Source organism: Kockiozyma suomiensis, assembly GCF_038497685.1.
Source record: "Kockiozyma suomiensis strain NRRL Y-17356 unplaced genomic scaffold V2V93scaffold_15, whole genome shotgun sequence".
In the NCBI taxonomy this organism is placed as follows: Eukaryota; Fungi; Ascomycota; class Lipomycetes; order Lipomycetales; family Lipomycetaceae; genus Kockiozyma; species Kockiozyma suomiensis.
Genome location: NW_027117678.1, coordinates 158990 through 179905, shown reverse-complemented (window position 1 = coordinate 179905; position 20916 = coordinate 158990). Strand labels below are relative to the sequence as shown.

The 20916-nt window shown below is 44.7% G+C and overlaps 10 protein-coding genes across 10 annotated transcripts; 6 read left to right on the top strand and 4 right to left on the bottom strand.

The window, feature by feature from the left end:
* The first annotated feature begins 768 nt into the window (after positions 1 to 768).
* Positions 769 to 2684, top strand: V2V93DRAFT_375094 (pyridoxal phosphate-dependent transferase). Its single transcript, XM_066911397.1, has 3 exons — positions 769 to 1305; positions 1367 to 2184; positions 2246 to 2684. The coding sequence occupies exons 1-3, from the start codon at positions 826 to 828 to the stop codon at positions 2508 to 2510; spliced, it is 1563 nt and encodes a 520-aa protein (XP_066763642.1). The 5' UTR covers positions 769 to 825; the 3' UTR covers positions 2511 to 2684.
* V2V93DRAFT_375090 (transmembrane proteins 14C-domain-containing protein) lies at positions 2685 to 3740 on the top strand. The gene is made up of 5 exons (XM_066911396.1): positions 2685 to 3035; positions 3096 to 3154; positions 3232 to 3296; positions 3360 to 3418; positions 3493 to 3740. The coding sequence occupies exons 1-5, from the start codon at positions 3033 to 3035 to the stop codon at positions 3619 to 3621; spliced, it is 315 nt and encodes a 104-aa protein (XP_066763641.1). The 5' UTR covers positions 2685 to 3032; the 3' UTR covers positions 3622 to 3740.
* V2V93DRAFT_375082 (uncharacterized protein) lies at positions 3631 to 6303 on the bottom strand. The gene is made up of 9 exons (XM_066911395.1): positions 6094 to 6303; positions 5830 to 6027; positions 5709 to 5766; positions 5580 to 5655; positions 5422 to 5522; positions 5123 to 5363; positions 4994 to 5059; positions 4696 to 4940; positions 3631 to 4631 (listed from the first exon to the last, which is right to left on the bottom strand). The coding sequence occupies exons 1-9, from the start codon at positions 6216 to 6218 to the stop codon at positions 4050 to 4052; spliced, it is 1692 nt and encodes a 563-aa protein (XP_066763640.1). The 5' UTR covers positions 6219 to 6303; the 3' UTR covers positions 3631 to 4049.
* A 158-nt stretch (positions 6304 to 6461) lies between these two features.
* V2V93DRAFT_375080 (clathrin adaptor complex small chain-domain-containing protein) lies at positions 6462 to 7575 on the top strand. The gene is made up of 3 exons (XM_066911394.1): positions 6462 to 6558; positions 6622 to 6668; positions 6734 to 7575. The coding sequence occupies exons 1-3, from the start codon at positions 6537 to 6539 to the stop codon at positions 7220 to 7222; spliced, it is 558 nt and encodes a 185-aa protein (XP_066763639.1). The 5' UTR covers positions 6462 to 6536; the 3' UTR covers positions 7223 to 7575.
* A 111-nt stretch (positions 7576 to 7686) lies between these two features.
* Positions 7687 to 9580, bottom strand: V2V93DRAFT_328259 (uncharacterized protein; the record flags this gene model as incomplete). The annotated part of the gene is made up of 2 exons (XM_066907586.1): positions 7687 to 8922; positions 8990 to 9580. The coding sequence occupies 2 exons, from the start codon at positions 9578 to 9580 to the stop codon at positions 7687 to 7689; spliced, it is 1827 nt and encodes a 608-aa protein (XP_066763638.1).
* A 605-nt stretch (positions 9581 to 10185) lies between these two features.
* Positions 10186 to 11373, top strand: V2V93DRAFT_350343 (HAD-like domain-containing protein). The gene is made up of 7 exons (XM_066907966.1): positions 10186 to 10340; positions 10402 to 10548; positions 10633 to 10645; positions 10716 to 10735; positions 10790 to 10840; positions 10900 to 11022; positions 11076 to 11373. The coding sequence occupies exons 1-7, from the start codon at positions 10248 to 10250 to the stop codon at positions 11316 to 11318; spliced, it is 690 nt and encodes a 229-aa protein (XP_066763637.1). The 5' UTR covers positions 10186 to 10247; the 3' UTR covers positions 11319 to 11373.
* V2V93DRAFT_407300 (uncharacterized protein) lies at positions 11275 to 12593 on the bottom strand. Its single transcript, XM_066912683.1, has 2 exons — positions 12038 to 12593; positions 11275 to 11977 (listed from the first exon to the last, which is right to left on the bottom strand). Exons 1-2 carry the CDS (start codon positions 12532 to 12534, stop codon positions 11365 to 11367), a joined length of 1110 nt encoding a protein of 369 aa, XP_066763636.1. The 5' UTR covers positions 12535 to 12593; the 3' UTR covers positions 11275 to 11364.
* On the top strand, positions 12587 to 14458 carry V2V93DRAFT_388447 (Mu homology domain-containing protein). Its single transcript, XM_066912330.1, has 2 exons — positions 12587 to 12877; positions 12943 to 14458. The coding sequence occupies exons 1-2, from the start codon at positions 12840 to 12842 to the stop codon at positions 14324 to 14326; spliced, it is 1422 nt and encodes a 473-aa protein (XP_066763635.1). The 5' UTR covers positions 12587 to 12839; the 3' UTR covers positions 14327 to 14458.
* A 23-nt stretch (positions 14459 to 14481) lies between these two features.
* On the top strand, positions 14482 to 15848 carry V2V93DRAFT_375069 (uncharacterized protein). The gene has a single exon (XM_066911393.1). The coding sequence runs from the start codon at positions 14574 to 14576 to the stop codon at positions 15774 to 15776; it is 1203 nt and encodes a 400-aa protein (XP_066763634.1). The 5' UTR covers positions 14482 to 14573; the 3' UTR covers positions 15777 to 15848.
* Positions 15786 to 19262, bottom strand: V2V93DRAFT_375066 (uncharacterized protein). Its single transcript, XM_066911392.1, has 5 exons — positions 18811 to 19262; positions 17718 to 18745; positions 17464 to 17654; positions 17320 to 17388; positions 15786 to 17266 (listed from the first exon to the last, which is right to left on the bottom strand). The coding sequence occupies exons 1-5, from the start codon at positions 19052 to 19054 to the stop codon at positions 15943 to 15945; spliced, it is 2856 nt and encodes a 951-aa protein (XP_066763633.1). The 5' UTR covers positions 19055 to 19262; the 3' UTR covers positions 15786 to 15942.
* Between the last annotated feature and the right edge of the window lie 1654 nt (positions 19263 to 20916).

Below are 20916 nucleotides of genomic sequence, written 5' to 3'. Positions count from 1 at the left end.
GTCCATTGTCAAGTTTATAATTAATGTCGCTAATTTCGGAGCGTAGTTGCTGTAATGTATCAAGAACCACGTCTGTTTTCGGTTTGTTCCTATTCCTTGATTAACTTGCAGTTCTCGATACCTCATTGTAAAATCAGATTATGTGGGGTATGAATCCATACAGAGAAGGCATTTCACGATATCTACACTCATCCTCATTCTCAAGGCAGGTTATACAAGGTTGCTGCCCGTCACATCTTGTCTTGCGGACCCGGCAAATTTCGCACTATAAATAATTCTTCAATCAGCTGCATACTCCGCCCAACATAGGGAACTACTCACAGCGCGTGCAGTACGACGCCTTTGCCGTTCAGCTGCAGACGATGCCAGCTCGGCGCCGGCATCTGCGGATCTTTTCTCAGGCGGCAGCTTGACTACTGCTTCAGGAGACAGCGGGTTAAAGGAAGTGGAGGTCGGTCCTGCTGGAAGAGAGGAGGGGAAGAAATTGTAAACATGATCTCGACGAGTACTTTCCGACCATGTGGTTTATTGCGGGAAAGGGTTGCAGATGGCAGGTACGGTAAAGAGGTCGCTATTAAAAGGTTTGACTATTAATGAGGAATAAAGCTATGTATTATCATTTAATATAGATCATGATATAGTGTAAAATCAGTTTGATACTGTATGAAATATACGGTAGCTTTGTAGACTAGGTTGTTGGCTGTTGTTATATTGCCGACGCGGAGATCTCGAAGAGTCATCAGTTTTTTAGATTAGCTTTTAAGCTCACAGCAGCTGTTTGCAATTATACACAACAATCTATAGAAATAGGAAGATATTCAAAAGATGTCACCTCACGATGGATCGCAGTCAATTTCAGAGCCAGTTTCAGAGCCCGCCTTTGACACCGTATCAGCACTATCCGCACCGACAAAGCCCATGTCCGCACCGGTAAGCGTAGCCGTCGAGTTATCTCACCATATCTCAACCGAGTCGCGCCTGCGCCAGCAGAGCCGTCTAAAAATGGCAAGTTCATTCTTGACGCGTGACCCTAGTATTCTTTCACTTGCCGCGGGATTGCCGTCGCCTGCCTTGTTTCCCATCGAGCAAGTGGCAGCGCGGGTAGCTATGCCGGAGCCCGAGTCGTCGCGTGCGGATGGGAAATGGAAAGGAGATGGGCTACGCAAGAATTTCACGATGGAGTATAGCAAGACTAAACAATGCACTGAGCTTGGACGGTCAGAATATGATCTTTCGCGGGCGCTGCAGTATGAGCAAGGCACTGGTTCGCGCAAGCTGCTTGACTTTCTGAAAGAGCACACTGCGGTAGGTTTATCTGATAATGTTCGACAGTATAGAGAGTAGGTGTGCTGAACTTGCGATTTAGAGAATCCACAAGCCGCAATACAGTGACTGGGATTGTATCATGTCTGGCGGCAATACACATGCGATGGAGACGGTTTTTCGGATGCTAATCAACCCAGGAGAGTATGTGATCATGGAAGAATTTGCATTTCCTGAAACTGTCGACGGATTGCGACCATTGCGCCCGCGTTTAATTGGAATTGATGTGGATGCAGAGGGTATGCGGGCAGATTTACTTGAGGATATATTGGAGAATTGGGACGAAGTGGCACGCGAGGGAAAGAGGCCTCATGTGATGTACATGGTACCGACAGGACAGAATCCGACAGGTGCCACGATTGGAAGCGAGCGACGAGAAAAGATCTACGCGCTGGCTTCGAAGTTTGATTTGGTGATAGTTGAGGACGACCCGTATTATTTCTTGCAGATGCCTGCGTACGTGCCTCATGCGACGATCGACTACGTGCCAGTGCCGCGAACAAATGAAGAGTTTCAAGCAGCACTTGTGCCGTCGATGCTGAGCCTTGATACCGACGGTCGAGTTCTGCGATTGGACTCGTTTTCCAAGGTGATCGCTCCGGGTACGCGATGCGGGTGGATTACAGGTGCGGCGGTATTTATCGAGCGGATCCTACGGCATAACGAGGTCGGACTGCAGTTTCCCTCAGGGATATCGATGGCTGTGCTACACGGGATGCTGACTGAGGCATGGGGCCAGGAGATGTACCTCAATTGGCTTGTGAATCTGAGAGCAGAGTACACGGTGCGACGAGATGTGATGCTGGATGCCATGGAGGAGAACCTGCCGAAGGAGGTAACTAGCTGGGTTGCGCCTGCTGCGTAAGTTACTTCCCCCTTCTACGTTGCACTAGCAGCAGTACACTAACTCGCCGTGATATAGAGGCATGTTTGTGTGGATAGAGCTCTCCTACGACAGGCATCCGCGGCATGGTACGCTAAGCCGCGAAGAAGTTGAGCAAGAGCTCTTCGAGGCCGCGATAGCGAGTAAGGTACTGATTATGCCTGGCACGTGGTTCAAGGTTGACTACTCTGGACCATCGCGGTCGGTGTTTTTCCGAGCAACATTTGCAGCGGTTGCTCAAGAAGATGTGCGGGAGGCTATCGCGAGGTTTGGCGATGTGCTGAGGCGTGCTTACGAGATATAGAGCTGTATGTTTGGTAACATCAGATGATAGCCGAAAGCGGCGTAGGTCGACTGCGAGTTCCAAGAGCTTGGATCCGCAGCAAGCGAAGCTGGATCAGGCTGTTAATAAGATGGGAGTATGTGATTATATAAGACGAACACCTCAATAAAGCGTGAAAATAAATTTGTGCAAGCAATCAGTCTACGCGAACCGTGTAAACAAAAAGTATACACTAATGGCCTGAACCAACAGAAGCAGATCACCAGCAGTAAAGCAGTATGAAACCATGAAACAGCACGAAGCAGCACGAAGCAAGGGCTGAGGCTGCTCTTGACGCGGCGAGCTAAGCCGGACCCGGACTACTCTACTTTGGCACTACGCCCTTCTTCCATTTCTTCTTCCATTTCTTTCATTTTTTGATCTATCAATTCTTCCGTCTCCATTTCTTTTTCATGGTGCTATTTTTCTCTTCTTTTCTCTTCTGCTGATCTCGACATTGATTCTTGTCCTTTCTGCGCCGTTGCCCGCTACCTCATCATCACCATGGTTCGCACCCCCTGAATTCCCGGATGCCTCCCTCAGCAGCTGACATCATCCTCACTATAGGAACACCCAGCTTACACATTGGCAGCTCTTTGCTCGGTCGGCGGAATTATTGGTTACGCGTGAGTTTCTTGCTACTTTCGCAGCCAACTCGGCATACGCAGTCATTATCTTGCTAACCGATCTCTCCCCATTTCAGACGAAAGAGATCTTTACCTTCGCTCGCTGGCGGCATAGGCGTCGGCCTTCTATATGGTGCTGGAGGTAGCTATATTGTTTGATTTGGTTTATAGCAGTTTTCTTCTTACTGACTTTCTGTCTCCTAAGGATATCTTATGCAGCAGAATCGCGATTACGGTGTTCACCTCGCTCTCTCCGCCTCTATCGTGCGTGCCCTTCACTATCCTTTCGACTATTTTAGTCTCTCGATTTCTTCTTCTTTTTCCTAACAATCTATCAGCTCCTTACAGCGGCTAGTGCCCCGCGTGCTTTCAAGACGCGCGCCCCTGTTCCCCTCTGTCTGACTGCAATCGGGCTCATAACTGCTTCCTACTATGGCAAGAAATACTTTGAATTCTATCTTCAGTGATTTTCACATTCTATCTCTATCCTGTTTCGATATTGGATTTGTGCTCGCGTCTCTTTGGGTGTTTGGTCTTTTTTTTATGTAGATCTTTGGTTGCGTCAACTATTCTCCTGTACAACTATATATTATCTTATCGTATAGTTCTCTGCTGTTTCACCACTTCCCATTGCAACCGTGCAAGCTTTACTTCATTAGACATGAGACGAAATCCTCAAATCCCGTCTATATTCATGCACTTCGCAGATCTCGAGTCATGCCTCAGTCAGACTTTACATTTCTTATCCCTCCTCCTTTCCCATTCCACGTGATAATCTGCATAACCGTTTAGGCCCCCAAACGTTATCGATGTTCCTTTTTTGGCTCTATGACCACCTGCTCGTTTCCTGACGCATATCGTCGTAGTATTTATTTAAAGCTAATATATATCCCATCTACAAATCAAACTCGATATCTACACCAAATTCAGTCTTTGCAAGTAGATCATCAATCGCATTCAGCGGCTGCTTCGCAAGCTTTTCCGCAAACCTCTTCTTGCGCTCTTTCTCCCGCTCATTCTCTTCTTCCTCTTGCTCAGCCGCCGCCATATCGGCCTTCCCTCGATCTTCTGCAGCTATATCAGAGACCGTCGAGTCGAGATACATTCTCGGATTCGTCTTTAATCTACTAAACGGATCAGAAGTTACCTCCGAGCTCTTCGAAGCCAGCATCCGTCTTCGCTCTTCATGCTTCTTAATCTCGGCTCTTCGAATCTCATCTTGGTTCGCGCGTCGATTGCGTTCATTCACTTTCGACAGTCTTTGTAATTGTGAATCGTCCATCACATTCGACAACTTAGTCTCTTGCTGTTCATCTATGGCGGCTATTTTGGCGTCGATAGCTGCCACTTCGTCTAAATCTCCCCGCGACAATGCAATGGTGCGATTCTGAGACAGCATCGTCTTTTGTAAAACCGCATTTGTTGGTTTATTTGCCGTCAATCGCTGACGCAGATCAATCATCTCATTAACCTCATCCTGTAGTACATCTTCATTAGCCTTGAATATCCACTTGACATTTATCTTCCGTACAAACACTTACAGCAGTCAAATGCCGTTCTCGCATCGCATGCAGTTGCTCAAACTTCCGGTCCAGTAATCGTTTTGACGGCATACTCAACGAAGCCTTTTTCATCGCTTTCTTCCACGTCTCAATTTCTTCCTCAGAAAAAGGCCGATCACTACACACGCTCATCTCAAATACCTTTTCCGCGGCAGCATGCGTTACTAATAAACTTGTATTGACTGTGCGGTTAAGAAATTCATATGTCTTGCCCTCAACAATGCCTTTAAAATCATTAGTATAGTCGTATAACATCTGCCATGATTGAGAAACATACTCTTGATTTGGCATACTCGGTACGCACTCACTTCGCTATTACTGATATTAATCCTCACAAAACAGTCTACTCAATTCAATCAGCATTCAATGTTTTTTCGAAACAGAAAGAAAAGAAAAGATGACTCACCGGCTGCAATCTTGTCAAATTCAGGATAATGACAATATTTTGCAAACAAAGTCCGACCAATTCTCACTCGGTTGATATCATCAATCGACAGCTCTTTACTTTCTAGCTTCTTGCCCGAGTCCGCCCATACGAGATCATCAGCATCTTCATCCTCTCCCCATTCATCTCCTCCATCTTCATCGTCGTCTTCTTCTTCTTCGTCGTACCGCAGTTTTGTACCGCCGAATTCCTGATCGCCAGACTATTGTTTTTTCTTGCATTAGTATATATCAGAAAGCTATAGATATCAAATTACATACCTTTTGGCGAGCCCGATCGCTCTTTTCTTCACGCTTCTTTTTTAATTCCGAAAGTTGTGATCGTTTAGTTGTAGATCCCTTTGGAGTATCCCGAGTCGACGCTGAGATTCATCATTAGCTCAAATTCTGGATCGCAACTCATCAAATACGAAACGTACATCTAGTAGGAGCTTTGTCTTTCTTTGATTGTTTCAGACGTTGAGCAAGGTACTTCCGTTCGTTAAATCGTTGCATCTGCGAAATTTTTATTAATACTAGTTCTCGAGCTTCTAAAACAGCATTAATACCTCTTGCGATCGCTCAAAGAGAATCTGCTCTCGCTCAAATTCGCCCATAGCTTCAAGTCTATATTCAAATCTCAGCTTTTCTGATTCATTACAGTGATCGATTAAACAACAGTAAACAAACCTGCTCATATCTCGCTCATCCTTGTATTTTCCTTGCAAAGGATACGGATTCACAAACTCTTCTCCAAGATCATCGTCGCCGTCATCATAATCAGCAGCCTTATTCCGTCGTCTAGACATATCGGGACCATTATCATCTTCGTCGTCTTCATCGTCAAATGAGTCGCGAATGGAATCCAGATCGTCGTCATCGCTTTCACTGATTTGAAGGTTAGCATTCTTACACTTGCATTTTCGCTCTCCAAATCTTAATTCAAATGCATACTTTTTTCTTTTCCGTTTTGCAACTGCTCTTTTTTTCGGAGCGGCACGTTTCCGTGATGAAGTAGTAACCTCATCATCGCCGCCGACGCCAGCAAGGGCAAGCAAATCCTCGTCTAAATCAGACATTATATACAAAATGATATCAATATAGGCTGTCAAAGAAAAATTTAAACTGCTGAATTTGGCACAAGCTTTTTAGTCATGATTTGCTTGAGGTTTTCAAGGTATGTTACAAGTTTACTTGACTTTGACGAGTTGAGAGTGCGGCGCCAAATTAGTGATTGTGTATTATCATATCGTGTAAATAGTAAACTGGGGATATATATCAGATAGCACAAACTGGATTGCCCTCGTAGTCTGGCTCGAGCTTGAGATAACACAACATTCGCCATTCTCAAATAACCGAAGCAGCACAACTGAGTATATCAAAAGGAAAAGGCTATTATGATTAACGCTGTGCTTATATGTATGCATTTTATCTTGAGTATTAATTTATCATTTAGATAGAGACTGACTCTTTCTCTGCTAGTTAATAACTTTGGCGTCCCGCGGCTAGCCAAGTTCTATACTCCTTTGGTAAGCAATTGTCCTTTTTTACAATCTTATTATGAACTATCAATCGTTCTAACTAATTGACAAAGGATCTCCAAACCCAACAAGTCTTGATTTCACAGCTGTTTCAGCTTTTGTCGTCTCGCCCATCAACTCAATGTAACTTTCTAACCCCGCCGCCAATGCTCTCCTCCGAACTCGACGATATTCGTGTAATCTACAGACACTATGCAACCCTTTATTTTGTCTTTGTTGTCGACGAACAAGAATCAGAACTCGGTATTTTAGATTTAATTCAAGTCTTTGTCGAATCTCTTGATCGCTGCTTCGATAATGTCTGCGAACTTGACCTAGTCTTTGGCTGGGAAGTTCTTCATGTGGTACTCAACGAAATCGTACAAGGCGGTATGGTTGTTGAGACTAACATCAATGATATAGCGGCTGCCGTTGATGAAATTGGGAAATTGCATGGGAACAAAAAGGGTTCTATTGCGTCAAATACACTTTCCTTGTCGTCTACTTCGAGTACTTTGAGCGCTATTGCTAGGGAAACCAGAGCGGCTTGGAGTAATCGTTGAACTGGTTTTTTTTTTATTTTTTTTTCATCATGTTGCCTATTATTCTGTTGAATCTGTGTCGTCTATCAGCGTTGGCTTTTGTTTTTTTTGGGGTTGGCGTTTACCTTTGCATTTTGACATATAGATATGTACATACTGAGAGCGCATTTGTCGATTTATTGATGCTCAACTGTATAGATGTGATTCTTATCTCAACTTTTTTTCGGAATTCGAAGCGGATAATAACAGATTTGAGAATCGAAAAAATTTGATAAGATTATCATCAATCTAAACATGGAACGTAGACAGTGTTTCAAATCATGAAAAATAAAATCAGCCATAAACACAAACAAGAAATGAAATGCAAAATGAACACAATAAAAATTCAAGAAAACATAAATGAAATCTCCAAATCAGTCTCTCGCACAAACACGAGTGCGTCACAAAGAAAACAGCAAACAAATTCGTAATCATTAACTTCCCCTTCAAAAAGTTGCCGCCGCCAACATCTGCGCCGCATTCTTTGCGTCAACTTCAGAAATTCCATCATCATCAGCATCATCGTCATATACGGGTACAAATCCATTACCGTGCATTGTTCGTCGATCGCCGCTCCATCCATCTCCCTTTGGTCCCTGACTAGTTACGAGATCCGAGCGTCTGACAGGAGGTAGTTCACTTCTTCCTAGTCTGGAGAGACCGCCTGAACCATCGGCCGTACGAATATCTAATCTGATTGACTCCCAGATCGCGAGCGTCCGGCGCTCGGCGTCAATCATGCGTCGTACATATTCTGCCATATAACTAATCAGGTCATTCTGCGTATTTTCGAACCAGACTCGTTTTTCGCGCATTAAATTGTTAGTAACACGATTAACTTTTGCCGTGAGTGCGGCCTCAACTTGTTTAGCATCTTCAAGAGAGCTCAGCGCCTCGTCTACTCGTAGCGGGTTGATCGTTGCTGAACTGCGTAAGCGAGCGGCTGTCGCGTGTCGCGTGCTGCTTGTAGACTGTGCAGATATCAGCTCTCGAATAAGAATCTGCCGATTCGTAAGCGTTTCCTTGACAATATATGCATCGTTACTCAACCACGATAATCCATCAGCCAAACTTGCTGTCTCAGCTACTGACTTCATCCCATCAATATCGCCAATACTCATTACAGTCTTTCCCAGCTTTTTCCACATATTAATCATTCCCGACTGAAATTCAAGAGACGTAAGATTCGTAAACTTGTGGCCAAGCTCAATTTGTGCCAGCCCAAGATTTCGCCGCACTTTACTCACTCGTTCAAGCTTCTCCCGCACTTTCTCAGATTCGATGTAAAACTGTTTGGCAACAGGTCTAAACGATACCAAATCATGACAATCATCTGGCGGAGGCGCAAGTTGTTTAATAGCTTTGCGTCGCAATCCAGTAGCTGGCGCCTTTCGTTTGGTAATTGGAGAATACCCGAAATCGGCTTCAATGAAAAACATCATTTCTTCATCTCGCATCAAGATCGGGTTGGAAGTTACTCGATTTAGCCATTTTTGAAAATTGGCTTTGATCCGGTACTCATCTTCATCTGATCCCGCACCTGCAGATGTGATTTCCATAGGAATTGTTGGCACAAGACATTCAGGATTCGCTACACAGAGATGCTTGAAGAGTTTTAGGAATTCACCATGGGAGCGGCGAATATCACGGAATTGTGTAGTGCGAAATCGCGGTAAATTCGTCTACATCTCGAATTAGCAAAAGAAAGAAAATAAAGAGTAGAAAGAGCATAAAATCCAAAATACTTACATAGGCATCAAATTTGATCAAAGGAGGTTTCTTGCCTGATCGCTCCATACCAGTAACACGAGTATGCAGTACATACTCTGTAATAATTTGCGGCTGCTGCTGTTTATTCGGTGGAACAGGTGGCTGTCTAGCTTGATTTTGAATGTAGGGGTACTGCTGGGTAGGCTGAGAGGGCGGATAGTATTGATTCTGAGGTGTAGGTTCTTGATGATAGTAGGATTGTGGGTCATATCGAGCTGGAGGGTTTTGATTTCTATTTTGCAATCGCTGCTGCTCCTGCTGTTCAATTTGCTGATAGTATTGCTGTTGCCGTTGCCGTTGCTGTTGCTGTTGCTGTTGCTGTTGCTGTTGCTGTTGCTGTTGCTGTTGCTGTTGCGATTCATGTTGCTGCTGTTGCTGCTGCTGGTGGTAGCTCTGCTGATTAACAGACTGAGTGGAAGGCGCTGTGCTGACACCTGTTTCAGTCGAAGATCGCGGAATATCAGTCGATGTCGACGCGCGACCAGTCGGGGCTTGCTCGGGCTCCTCCGATTCAACCTCATCATCTGAACCAAACAAATTAGGTCGTCCATCATCAGCATGCTCAGCCATCGGATTATTATCCTCTTCTTCAGCTTGCTCGCCAGATGATTCCTCCGCCATCTCAGCGGGCGTGTAGGTATACGGATCAGCTGAGGATCCCCATCCATCGTCATGGTCCGCATACGCGTCCATGACCGAAGTCGGAAGCGATGTCGACGCAAAGGCGTTGGCAACACCATTCTGCGAGGGCAATATTGCCTCGTCATCAAAGAATCCAGGCCCGGCGTCGAACTCGTCCGGAAAGAGCGTTTCTGAGGCTTCGGGCGCGAGGAAGGAGAGACCGGAGGAGAGCGCTGGTCTCTGTGGTGGTGACTGTTCAGGCGCGGCAGCGGCAGAGTGCGCGCGTGATTCTTGCTCGCGCGCGTCCACTTGCGACATATTTCGAGATGCTTTGAGAAGGCGAATGCTGTTCTTTGTTGGTTAAAGTATTGGGCGAGCAGCAGGAGTCATTGAGAAATGAGGAGGAACGTTTTCGCACGGTCCAAAGTCCTTCAATTGTGTTGGATATGCAAATACAGATATCGTAGTCTGAAAATATGGTGTTTTACGAACCAGAATAATAGCCGCCGCTCTACATCATTCGCTTGTCGTCAGTCATACTTATCTATAGTTATTGTTTTTGTGCAATTGTAGTTACTCAGTTCTTTGATAAAGCCATAATTCAGCTGGATCAAATATGCCTCGATTAATTTTGAATCCGTCGCTGCCTACCGATATCCAGGTCAAGGGCATTGTTTTTGATATGGACGGCACTCTCTGTCTGCCGCAGGTACCTACAGATTCGTCATTATTCACTTAATTATATATGACTGATAACAACAATTGTGTAGACTTGGATGTTTGGAGAGATGCGACGAGTTCTCGGAATTGACAAGCGCACTGATATTCTCGATCATATATACTCTCTTGACGTGGTCGAGCAAGAGATTGCTCATGAGAAAGTGCGTCAGGTAGAGCGCACGGCAATGATCCAGATTGTAAGTAGTAGCGTTGTCGCTGAGTCTCTTTGATCTGTACATCATATCGATTTAGTTGGTTATTAACTTGATAATTGTCATCAGGAGCCTCAGCCCGGTAAGTTGGATATACGGCCAGATCTGCTTGGATACAGCCGGTAGCGTGCAAGACTAACAGTCATGCCCAGGTTTGAATGAGTTAATGGAGGTACGACAACAATCTTGACATCGAAATTCCCAATGGAAATGCTGATTATTTCAGTTTCTTGAAGAAAAACAAATCCTAAAATCCATCTGTACCCGGAACTTTCCCGTGAGTATCCTCAATCCAAAGTGAATCATCAATATAGAGACTCTAAATCTTCGCATCAGACCCCGGTAAATCACCTGCTCTCAACGTTTCTGCCGTCGAAACTATTTTTTCCTATAGTCACTCGTGATTTCAAGCCTCCGAAACCATCACCTGCTGGGATTCTTCATATTGCAGAACATTGGGTTCGTCATATTGAAGTCTATGTATGCAAGCGAGTATTAACTCAAATTTATAGAAAATTGATCCAAAGCATTTAATCATGGTCGGCGACTCAGTTGATGATATGCTAGCAGGTCACCGTGCTGGTACGACTACTATACTACTCGAATCAGATGTGAATGGACATTTAAAAGAGGCACCAGAGACTGATTACGTAGTCAAACGTTTAGATGATATAATAAAACTCTTGAATGACGGAATAGAGATTAAGGAGCGCAAGCCGCAAGTCTCCGAAGAGGAAGTTCAGGCTTTGAGTTAAATGTACATAATATATTTATAGAGCTAGATAGATAATTGATATAAGGCTAAAAGAACTTTGCCAAGTGGAACTCGCCATTCGAGTCCTTCTCCGCAACTCCTTTCTCGGTAATAATAGCATCAATAAGATTTGCCGGAGCCACATCAAAGGCCGGGTTCCAGACACCGATTCCAGGAGCAGCAATGTGCACCGTCCTGACTTCATTCTTGTTCACTTGTCCATCGAAATCGACGACTGGTCCACGCATAGTAACCAGTTCCTCTGGCTTGCGCTCTTCAATCACAATATCCTCACCTGATGCGGTAAGCATATCAATCGATGTGGTAGGAGCCGCGACAACAAATTTGACCCCATGGTATCGGGCAACGATGGACAACTGGTAAGTACCGATTTTGTTGGCGGTGTCACCGTTCCGTGCAACTCTATCTGCACCAACAACAATCATTCTGATTTCGGGATGTGTCTTTAATAGTACACTAGCCATGGAGTCAGTTATAAGAGTAGCCGGGATATTGTCATGAACTAGTTCGTAGGCAGTCAGCCGCGAGCCTTGGTTATACGGCCGAGTCTCGAGAGCGTAGGCGTGCTCAAGAAGATGTTTAGCGTGCACTGAGCGAATGATTCCCAGTGCGGTACCATATCCCGCTGTTGCCAAAGATCTATAATCTCAAAAGATTAGAGCATTTTCCGCGATGAATTGGGTTCTAAATTTTACTCACCCAGTATTGCAAATCGTCAGAATCGAGAATTTTTCAGTGCCAAAGTTTTTCTCGGCCCAGGCGACTCCATTCTCTCCGATACTGGTATTATCGCTAACATCATCAACTAACATCTTCTCTGCGGCGTTAATATAGGCATCTACTACAGCCTTGCCGCTTCCTTCAGTCTCAGAAGCCAGTTTCTCAAGCTTTCTTGCCGCGTCTGACAAGTTGACTGCAGTAGGCCGCGATGTGACCAAGTATCGCAATTTCTCAAGAATAAAGTCACGAGCAGAGGCTACACTCTCTATATTTGTTTCTGTATATGTAAGCTCGACCGCAAGCGCTAGAGCGGCAACAATAGCTATTGCTGGGGCGCCGCGGACGGTCATGGTTCTGATGGCATGGTATGCGTCTTCAGATGTGCGGACTTTGATGTAGACAGACTCGTGCGGAAGGCGGAGTTGATCCAGTATCTCTAGATTTCCAGGAGTATATCTGATCGCTTCTAGTACCATTATTGCTATTTCTCTTGATTTTGTGGAGTTGGGTAGGATATTTAATGAAAAGTATCTGAATGTAAGAGGTGAGCCGCTTAGGTTGTGGCACGAACTACTGTAAAAGACAGTGGCGGCCGAGACTGAGCTTGGTTGGTCGTGTCCATATATCGCGGCCGCACGCTCTACTTCTCTTTGGCTGCTATATACTCTTCTATATCTGCACTCTGACCCAGTATTTATGCAGTAATCTGCGTGGAAAGATTTCCAATTGATTAGTTCCTGATTAGTTGAAGCAGATATTGAGGAGTTCTGGAGAGATAACGATGTCGATTCTTGCCCTCTACATCACCGACATTAACGGGTATGTATCTACTATTATCTATAATTATTCAATTATCTTGTACTTACTTATTGTCAATTGTGCAGGCAGCAACTTTTTGAATATCCTATTGCCGACTACTGCCCAACAAATAAATCAATCCAGGTAGCTCTACGCGACTGCTCGCCCGAAGACGTTATTCTCCGTCTCTCAACCAACGAGCTCGTCTTTCACAAAAAACAAGATGCATTATTTTTTTTGGTTCCTTGCACTGCTACGATTCCTGCCCTTGTGCCACTTGAATTTATTTCTCATTTGATTAAAGTGCTGCATGATTACTTTCAGCCGCCGTTAACTAGACAGAAGATTGAGAAGAATTTCTCGACGATAATGATGCTACTCAATGAAATGATTGAGGATGGGTACCCGTTTGTGACAGAGGAGAATGCGCTCAGAGACCTGGTGCCGTACTCGGATTCGATTTCTAAGTACCTAAAGGGAGCAACGAGTTCAATCAAGAACCTTACCAGCTCAACAACCTCAATGCAAGCCATTTCCTCTGCGGATATTGGAAATCCACGCTCAAACGTGCCTTGGCGTCGTTCAAATGTTAAGCACAACAATAACGAATTATATGTCGATATCCATGAATCCCTATCAGTCATCATCCCGGCTCTTTCGCCCGCGCAGAAAATGATGAATGCAATCGCGGCTGATAGCAACCCTTCTGCTTCGGCTTTTTACACGGTAGCATCGACTGTTCCCCAAGTGTTACCCGAACCTATCGTGTCAATCGCTCATGGCTCAGTGTATGCCACCACACGTCTATCGGGTATCCCAGATATTCAAATTATTCTGTCTTTTGGCAATAGAGTTCTAGAAGGCCCGGCATTCCATCCGTGTGTACGTCTGGCGCGCTGGCGTGATCATCCAGGAACTTTATCTTTTGTCCCTCCGGACGGTAAATGCTGTCTGCTTCAATACACGATCTCAGGTGTTGAGTCAGGTCCTATTGGCGGTGACCTCAAGATCGGTCTAGGAGCTTCAAAAGATGAATTTGAAGTACGTATTTGGAGTCGAGTTCCTAAAAATGTAAAGTTTGCAGAGAATCTACGCGTTGAGCTTGTGTACGATGGCGATCGTGTACAAACAATCAAGGGCATCCGCGCATCTTCGGGTGAATTTAACATTGAACAGAAAGGAACGGGTATCTGGCGATTTCCGGGCAAGACGCCGATGGGATGGAGTGCTACTTTGAGAGGAACTATGATTGTCAACGAGGACCTGGAGCCTGGAGAAGATGGAACTGTGCCGCAGGAGTTTCCGAAATTCATAAAGATTTCGTATGATTGTATGGGTATGCTCGTCAGTGGTACAAAAGTTGAGAGTCTGAAGATTACGAGTGGAAAACAGGGATTGATGGAGAATGCAAAGCCTTACAAGGGTGTGAAGTATATGACCAAGGGAACAGACATAGTTATTAGAGGTTAAGTTGTTGTACATATGTTTAATATTGCAAGGTTTTTGAAATTTTTGGTGAGTATAGATAGACAATAGGATATAGTGGTAAATAAAACACGGTGGGAATGAAAACCTAATCTCAAACTCCCAACTGATTAATACATGGCTTTTGATCGGAATCTACTCAAATAACCATTACCCATCTCCAATTCTTGCTCATTAACTTGTGTGAATTGAGGATCCTTGTACGCTTTGATATTTACCGAATAAAAGAAACATGTTCGCCCCGGAGTACTCAGAATCAGATCACGGAGTTCTTCAACTCTCCAACGTCATCTCAACACTACATACGGCTCTCGCCTCACGGTCATCAATCTCTTCACCAAGCGAATTCCTAGCTCTTCTGTGTCATGCCTCTATGCTTTCAGTTGGATTTGAACACCTGGGTAATGCGGATGAGTCGTCGTCTACAGAAGGTCCGGAGTTCAGTGCTTCCGCTTCCCAGTTTACGTTCAGATATAGGCATTCGCAATCAGCGCTTTCGCCATTCCTGCTAAGTGCCGCCAAACTTGGACCTAAATTGATTATTTCCGCACTATCTGAAGGAAATGATGACCAAACACATTCTTTTGAAGTACGGATGTCAGAGTTAGTTCCCCAGACAATCAGCTTCCCATTAGCATTAGGCGATTCCACAATTCCAATTGGTTTCGATCGAATTGCTCTTCAAGCCTTTATCACAGCGTTCAAAAAAACAATTATTCAAGGTCTGATTCCTAATCTTCAAAAGGAAGGATACACAGAAGACCGATCAGCGACGACCTCTGCTCCTCGCGAAATAGACTCCTTTAATAATCAACCACCGCCTCCATACCCCGACTCATCGACTTCATCACGCGATCAACCCCTTCGCCCTTCGCATCCGGACTTTGCGCAACCAAGACGTCCTTCTTTTCCGGATCATATTCCGCGAAATCCCTTGGCACCGCCACTTACTACCGGTCCGCCGGGATTTGAAGACGAGTACGAGATTCTATCTGGACCCCGCAGTGGTCTGCAAGGAGACATCGACGGACGAGGAGATTTCCGCTCACCGTTTTCAATCGGCGATGATGACTTATATCCACCTGGTCTAGGGCCTCATCCGAGTATGACTCCTGGCCTCACTTCCCCGTTTAGCGGTGGTGGTAGTAGAGGCATGTACCCATCTGCTGACCATCCTCTCTTCGCTGGTCGTAGCGGTCGCGGATCATCTTCTGGTGTTGGTGGAATCAGACCGCCTGGTGCGCGTTGGGATCCGCCTATGGATCCTGCGGGTGAGGACCCAGATATGATGGGTATTGGTGGGGGCTTGCGAATGCCGGGTGCGGGCGGCAGTGGAAGGTTTCCTGGTGCTGGAGGTCTGGGTGGACGTGGAGGAATGGGTGGCGGGTTTGGTAACGGGTTTGGTGGATTTGGTGGTGGTGGAGGTTATATCTAAATGTGTTTGAACGCACGCTTTTGTTTGATACATGAAATGCTATGGTAAATATATATGGATTTTTATCAGCAATTAGTCACCAAAAAACCACGCCAAACATCTAAAAACTAAAAACTCTCAGCCCAAATATAATATAAAACAGCAGAAAAACAAGAGAGTCAAATAATCAATCAGCTTTATCCTTTTGTAAAGCCTGCACCAAAAGATGATTCATCTGTTCGATCATATTCTGCATATTCGAAACCTGTTCTTCCAATCCTCGAATTCGCACCGTAGTCTGATCGGCATACAAACTCAAGAAATCGTCATCATCATCATCATCCTCATCTTCTGCCGCTTCGTCGTCATCATACTCATCTACTCGCCCTGGGGCGAAATCGTCAATATCGTACGCATCCTCATCGGATTCTAACGCAGAGTTTTTAAGCTCATCGTCTAGTAACGAGCCAGGGATGGCACTCATTGAATCGATGGACCGTCGACTAGTTCTAGTTTGACGAGGAGATAACGAGCGCATGCGGACGGTCTCGTCGTATTTTCCATCAGGATCAGTCATATGTCTAGCTGCTAAGGCTTTCGCTCCTTCACCACTTCGAACGCCACCGGCATCAGAAACCCCGGCTTCGGACGCGGTATCGGGGGGCAATGTTAGATTTCTTCGGTAGCGTATATCTCGTAGTAGTGAGATTGCAAGCTTGGATCTCCGCGCGGCACGACGGTCGCTCATTCCTACTTGCGATGAAGCGTTGCTTCCGGTACGCGCACGACGTATTAGTCTAGCTGCCGGCGAAGACTTGGATTCCTGTGCTGAATGATCACCAGCTGCAGACACAGCTGTATCAAGTGCATCATCAGCTGAACCAAAGCTCGAAGACAAAGGTTGGGCGGCTTTAGATACTACATTCTCACCATCATTTCTCTTTATATTCTGCGCCACAATCGTTCCCTTTCTCGTCTTTCGCCGCTTCACCATCCCACCACCGTTCCTGCCCGCTTCTCCGCGCATAATTGCCGAAAAGCTAGCATTACTGCTGTTCCCATTCGCGGCGGCTGCTGCTGCCGTGGAGCCGCCATTTGCGCCACTTACAAAAGCACTTTGCAAAATCTGTGGCTCGGCACCTGATAATACGACGTGATTGGTGACTAACAAGCCGCGAGCAATAGCAGATCCGTCGCGCGTTCCATACTGTGATTTCCACAGGCGCTTCTTATCATTCGATGTGCGCAGGTGTGATAAACTCTTATGTCCATCACGCGAAGTGAATCTATATTGCACGCTCTCGTATATCCACAGCATAGCGACTAACGGTGCGTGAGTGATTTTGAGAATTAAAATTCGCAAGTTCCGATATTCATTGTGATTGAGAAAAAGTCGTAGAGGACGGATTACGATTCCGATGAGATTCAGCGGCGGGTAGAAATATGTCACACGATCTGATGTTGTGATTGATTCGAGTACTGAAGAAGAAAAGAGAAGCATGTATTCCTCGCTATAAAAACTGTTAGCATGGCATTTTATGAAAATCAAAAAAAAGCCGCTTACTTTGCGTTATTCATCATCTTTCCAAATCGCTGAGATAAAATCGAAATAACCACAGTAATAAGCAACACACTATACAAACAACAGTCAGAAACTTTTTCATTCACTAAAAAAGAAAACGCTCGCGCTTATAATGGTTCAACTCACTTTGTAAGAATAACGAAAACCAACATCAATGTAGGCCCAAAAATAGGAGAAATGGTTCCAGCAGCGTCAAGTCCGTCATATGGTGCTCCAAAAAATACACGAATCAAAAGCCATGCCATTTGATTAACCGTAAAATTTTCTCTTCCAAGAAACGAAAACGTGGTCAAAAATCCAACATATAGAATCACAATCTACAAAAAAAAATTAGGAAACAAGCCCATAAGCAAAAAGAAGAAGGATGGAGAGACACATACTAGCACCAAAAACTTCAGAAAGTCCTTTGTCATCTGCTTCAAACACGGAAGCAAAGTTCCAAAATACGGAGAAACAGATAGACTGGAGAACACTCTCGGTACAAGTAGTAACGCTTCAAGCGACAAGATATCAAACGCAGAATGTGCATAGCGCTCTCGGAAGGGTACGACACTCATTATACGCACGACAAAAAACGCAATGAAAATCACAATCATGGCAAGATCAAAGGCTGACCAATAATCGGAAGCATAGAACTTTATGTTTCCTGATTCACGCACTTGACCAATTTCTTCATAAACAAATCCTGCAAACCAGATATCGAGTAAAACTTCTAGGACAGTGATATGTGTGACGTTTCGCTCAGTGAGAACTGCGTAATATAATGCTAACAAAACAGCATAATTCAGCATCATGAAGAAGGCGCGATATTTTGGCACTCTCAGACGTGAATACCAGTCGTTTCCGGCTCTAGATGGGTTATAAAACATTGCCTTTTTCTTTGACTGGATCGAGATACTATCCCAAAACACAATGCGACCTTCCCAAATCGAAGTAATGACTTGCTCAATTGCTCTTGACAGTAAGAACTTCTTCGCATCGCCGAGAATGGCGAGTTCAAGTGCGTTCAAACCAATCGCCGAATCAGCTACGTAAGGAGCACCGTCTGATCCAGCTTGTCGCTCAATATCGATTTCTGAAGCGGCTCTAGCGCGAGCTTCTCGCTGCTGCTCATCATTATCGTCGTGGTCATCGAGCAATCCGGTAGCCTCAGTTGGAATACTGGTGGATGAAGGCGAGGACGAGAGTGCAGGCGGCGGTGCGGCAGGCTTACGTGGGATCTCGTAGGTGACGTACTGAATCAACTCTTCTTCTGGTAAATGAGCCGCGTAACGCATGGCTACTAATTCTGCTGTAAATGCTCTTGCTTCGTGGATTGCGCGGTCGTCTTCTTGAACTGAAAAATCAAGACGGGCGGCAAGTAGTGCGGCGATAACTGCAGGGTGACGAGTTTGTTCGATCGATTTGACTATTGGCGTGTTATTAATGTTAATCACGGTGCTGTATCAACGAATAAATGAGATATAGGCATACCGAGTGGTCTAATAAGATGACTCGAGAAAGGGGGTCCGCGAAGTTGCTCGTAAGTATAAGGCGAATCGACTGTGCGCACAATATGTAATTCAATCTGATACAGCAGCGAAGAAAAGGGCATGTTTTCCTCGAAAATGGGGAAAGGCTGAGCTTTCCGCTCAAATCCAGAAGCTGGAATAAGACCTGAAGCATTTCCCCCGCTACCGGAGCCAGACTGCTGGGAGGAAATTTGCCCGGATATCATCTTGAACGGTAGTTGAAATGACCAGTGATCCGGATTCAGCCAGAGCACGAAGCAGTGATGTTTACTTGGCGATAGGCACCTATCTGACAATCTGCGAGAATTGTCGACTATTGGAGAGCTTCTTTGACGATATATGTATAAATTTGTCGTTGATATCAAAAAACCAGAAGGCTAGCTAAGTCGTCGCCGAATAGAAATATAGATGCTTTGGTAGTAGTGAACCAGATAGGCAACCAACAGAGCTGTGTAGGGTGCACATGCACACAAGCTGTGGCTGTCTAATCTGGTTTTTTACGCTCCATAATTGCAGAGAAATTTACTCAGATTGGCTAAAGCGTCCTCAAGATGTAACAGAAGCGCGAGCTATTTATTGATTTGTCTACAGGTTGTATTATTCTTTAAATTGATACATATGGTTGTGATTCTTACGTATGGTAGATCAGTGAATTCTAATTTTAATATTCTGATTTTGTCGCTTTGGTAACACGAACCAATGCTAAGTATACATTATTTTGCAGATATAATGTCGGATCAGCGCTCAGATGAGAATAGCAAGAGATTGACAAGTACAAATAGAACTATATGATCATGAATAGAATCAAATCGTTGATTGGTTAGAGATAAAGGATGAAATTGTCTGTCGTGATATAAAAACGTACAGCCAACAGTGAACTGTGATTTCACCAACAGAAAGTAATGTCAATTATATAGAAATTGCTTAAAGACGTATGCTCAGAGTGGTATTCCCTAGTGTATTATTGCAGATACCACCATATCCATTCTCTATATTATCTGTATCTGATATTGTATACTTCAGGCCATTCAGTAGTCACCAGTAAATGCACGCGATGCGCTTAATGAACTCGCTTATTAGTTTCTATGGAGCGTGAGTTCCACTAGACCGGAGCTGAGATTGAAGGTAGGTATGCTGTTGGGGTATTTACATGCTTAGAGCACTAATCGCAATAAATCATCGGATACAGAGAGTAGACAGAAGTTACAGAAAAGTGGTAAAAGTCGAAAAAGAAAGAAAAGAGCCTTGCCTGATATGAATGAGATCATGCCGTAGTATGAATTAGGCTGGTGTAGAATGTTGCTAGAGTGAAGAAGTGACGAGGATGGTATAGACTGGTTGGATTTGTAAATTGGCTGGTGATGAGCTTAGGAGTGATCTTGAGCTAGCAATACAATACTACTGCCCTCCGCTAGGCAAATAAATATGCGCTAGTACATCCGATTGACGATTGACTGCAGTCCTGTTAAACTCCCAGCTAAAGCAAGAATTTACATATACGACAGCATCATTCAAGGCAACGACAATCAACAAAAACGCACCTCTGTTCAGCGGCGGCCACACACAATATCCCGCTGACAACAGAAAACGGAGAATCCACCGCACTGGCTTATCCGGATATCAGAGTCAAATCAAGCTTATTCAAAACTGACGGCGAAAAAAAAGAAAAGAGCTTTTGGAGTCAAGCCACTGCACGGACGCTGATGAGAAGCTTTCGAAGCTATAGAATGCTGTCATCACGAGCTGCTCAAGCCTGGAATCAAGTGTTATCAACGCATTTTGTATAGTCACTCTGGTATATTATCTTGTTTCTCTTACTACTTTTATTGTTTTATTTTCAACTATCTGCTGTGTACGGCGTCGCTGACAGTGTTCATCACCATAAGCAGTACGATGTACTCCGAACCACCGGACCCTGTCTAAACCTTGCGCAAGCCAAAGAATGCCATATCCAGATTTGTGACTCGCTTACTTCTTTCTACGTGTCGCTTTCGTAATCATAAACAGCTCTTGTAAAGCATTAGCTATAGCTACTTGATAATTGACAAATATCAATTACGCCTTCGTA

Excerpts from the sequence above, each read along its gene's own strand:
- V2V93DRAFT_375094 (XM_066911397.1), top strand. The coding sequence starts at position 826 with ATGTCACCTCACGATGGATCGCAGTCAATTTCAGAGCCAGTTTCAGAG. Across the intron at positions 1,306-1,366 it reads TTCTGAAAGAGCACACTGCG|AGAATCCACAAGCCGCAATA; the intron begins GTAGGTTTATCT and ends CTTGCGATTTAG. Across the intron at positions 2,185-2,245 it reads AGCTGGGTTGCGCCTGCTGC|AGGCATGTTTGTGTGGATAG; the intron begins GTAAGTTACTTC and ends GCCGTGATATAG.
- V2V93DRAFT_375090 (XM_066911396.1), top strand. Across the intron at positions 3,297-3,359 it reads CCTTCTATATGGTGCTGGAG|GATATCTTATGCAGCAGAAT; the intron begins GTAGCTATATTG and ends CTGTCTCCTAAG. Across the intron at positions 3,419-3,492 it reads TCGCTCTCTCCGCCTCTATC|CTCCTTACAGCGGCTAGTGC; the intron begins GTGCGTGCCCTT and ends ACAATCTATCAG.
- V2V93DRAFT_375082 (XM_066911395.1), bottom strand. The coding sequence starts at position 6,218 with ATGTCTGATTTAGACGAGGATTTGCTTGCCCTTGCTGGCGTCGGCGGC. Across the intron at positions 6,028-6,093 it reads GCAAAACGGAAAAGAAAAAA|TGAAAGCGATGACGACGATC; the intron begins GTATGCATTTGA and ends CCTTCAAATCAG. Across the intron at positions 5,364-5,421 it reads GCGATCGGGCTCGCCAAAAG|TCTGGCGATCAGGAATTCGG; the intron begins GTATGTAATTTG and ends AAAAAACAATAG.
- V2V93DRAFT_375080 (XM_066911394.1), top strand. The coding sequence starts at position 6,537 with ATGATTAACGCTGTGCTTATAT. Across the intron at positions 6,559-6,621 it reads GATTAACGCTGTGCTTATAT|TTAATAACTTTGGCGTCCCG; the intron begins GTATGCATTTTA and ends TTTCTCTGCTAG. Across the intron at positions 6,669-6,733 it reads CCAAGTTCTATACTCCTTTG|GATCTCCAAACCCAACAAGT; the intron begins GTAAGCAATTGT and ends TAATTGACAAAG.
- V2V93DRAFT_350343 (XM_066907966.1), top strand. The coding sequence starts at position 10,248 with ATGCCTCGATTAATTTTGAATCCGTCGCTGCCTACCGATATCCAGGTC. Across the intron at positions 10,841-10,899 it reads TCTGTACCCGGAACTTTCCC|ACCCCGGTAAATCACCTGCT; the intron begins GTGAGTATCCTC and ends TCTTCGCATCAG. Across the intron at positions 11,023-11,075 it reads TTCATATTGCAGAACATTGG|AAAATTGATCCAAAGCATTT; the intron begins GTTCGTCATATT and ends TCAAATTTATAG.
- V2V93DRAFT_407300 (XM_066912683.1), bottom strand. The coding sequence starts at position 12,534 with ATGGTACTAGAAGCGATCAGATATACTCCTGGAAATCTAGAGATACTG. Across the intron at positions 11,978-12,037 it reads CTGACGATTTGCAATACTGG|ATCTTTGGCAACAGCGGGAT; the intron begins GTGAGTAAAATT and ends TTGAGATTATAG.
- V2V93DRAFT_388447 (XM_066912330.1), top strand. The coding sequence starts at position 12,840 with ATGTCGATTCTTGCCCTCTACATCACCGACATTAACGG. Across the intron at positions 12,878-12,942 it reads TACATCACCGACATTAACGG|GCAGCAACTTTTTGAATATC; the intron begins GTATGTATCTAC and ends TCAATTGTGCAG.
- V2V93DRAFT_375069 (XM_066911393.1), top strand. The coding sequence starts at position 14,574 with ATGTTCGCCCCGGAGTACTCAGAATCAGATCACGGAGTTCTTCAACTC.
- V2V93DRAFT_375066 (XM_066911392.1), bottom strand. The coding sequence starts at position 19,054 with ATGATATCCGGGCAAATTTCCTCCCAGCAGTCTGGCTCCGGTAGCGGG. Across the intron at positions 17,655-17,717 it reads TTCTGAAGTTTTTGGTGCTA|ATTGTGATTCTATATGTTGG; the intron begins GTATGTGTCTCT and ends TTTTTTTTGTAG. Across the intron at positions 17,267-17,319 it reads AAGATGATGAATAACGCAAA|CGAGGAATACATGCTTCTCT; the intron begins GTAAGCGGCTTT and ends CAGTTTTTATAG.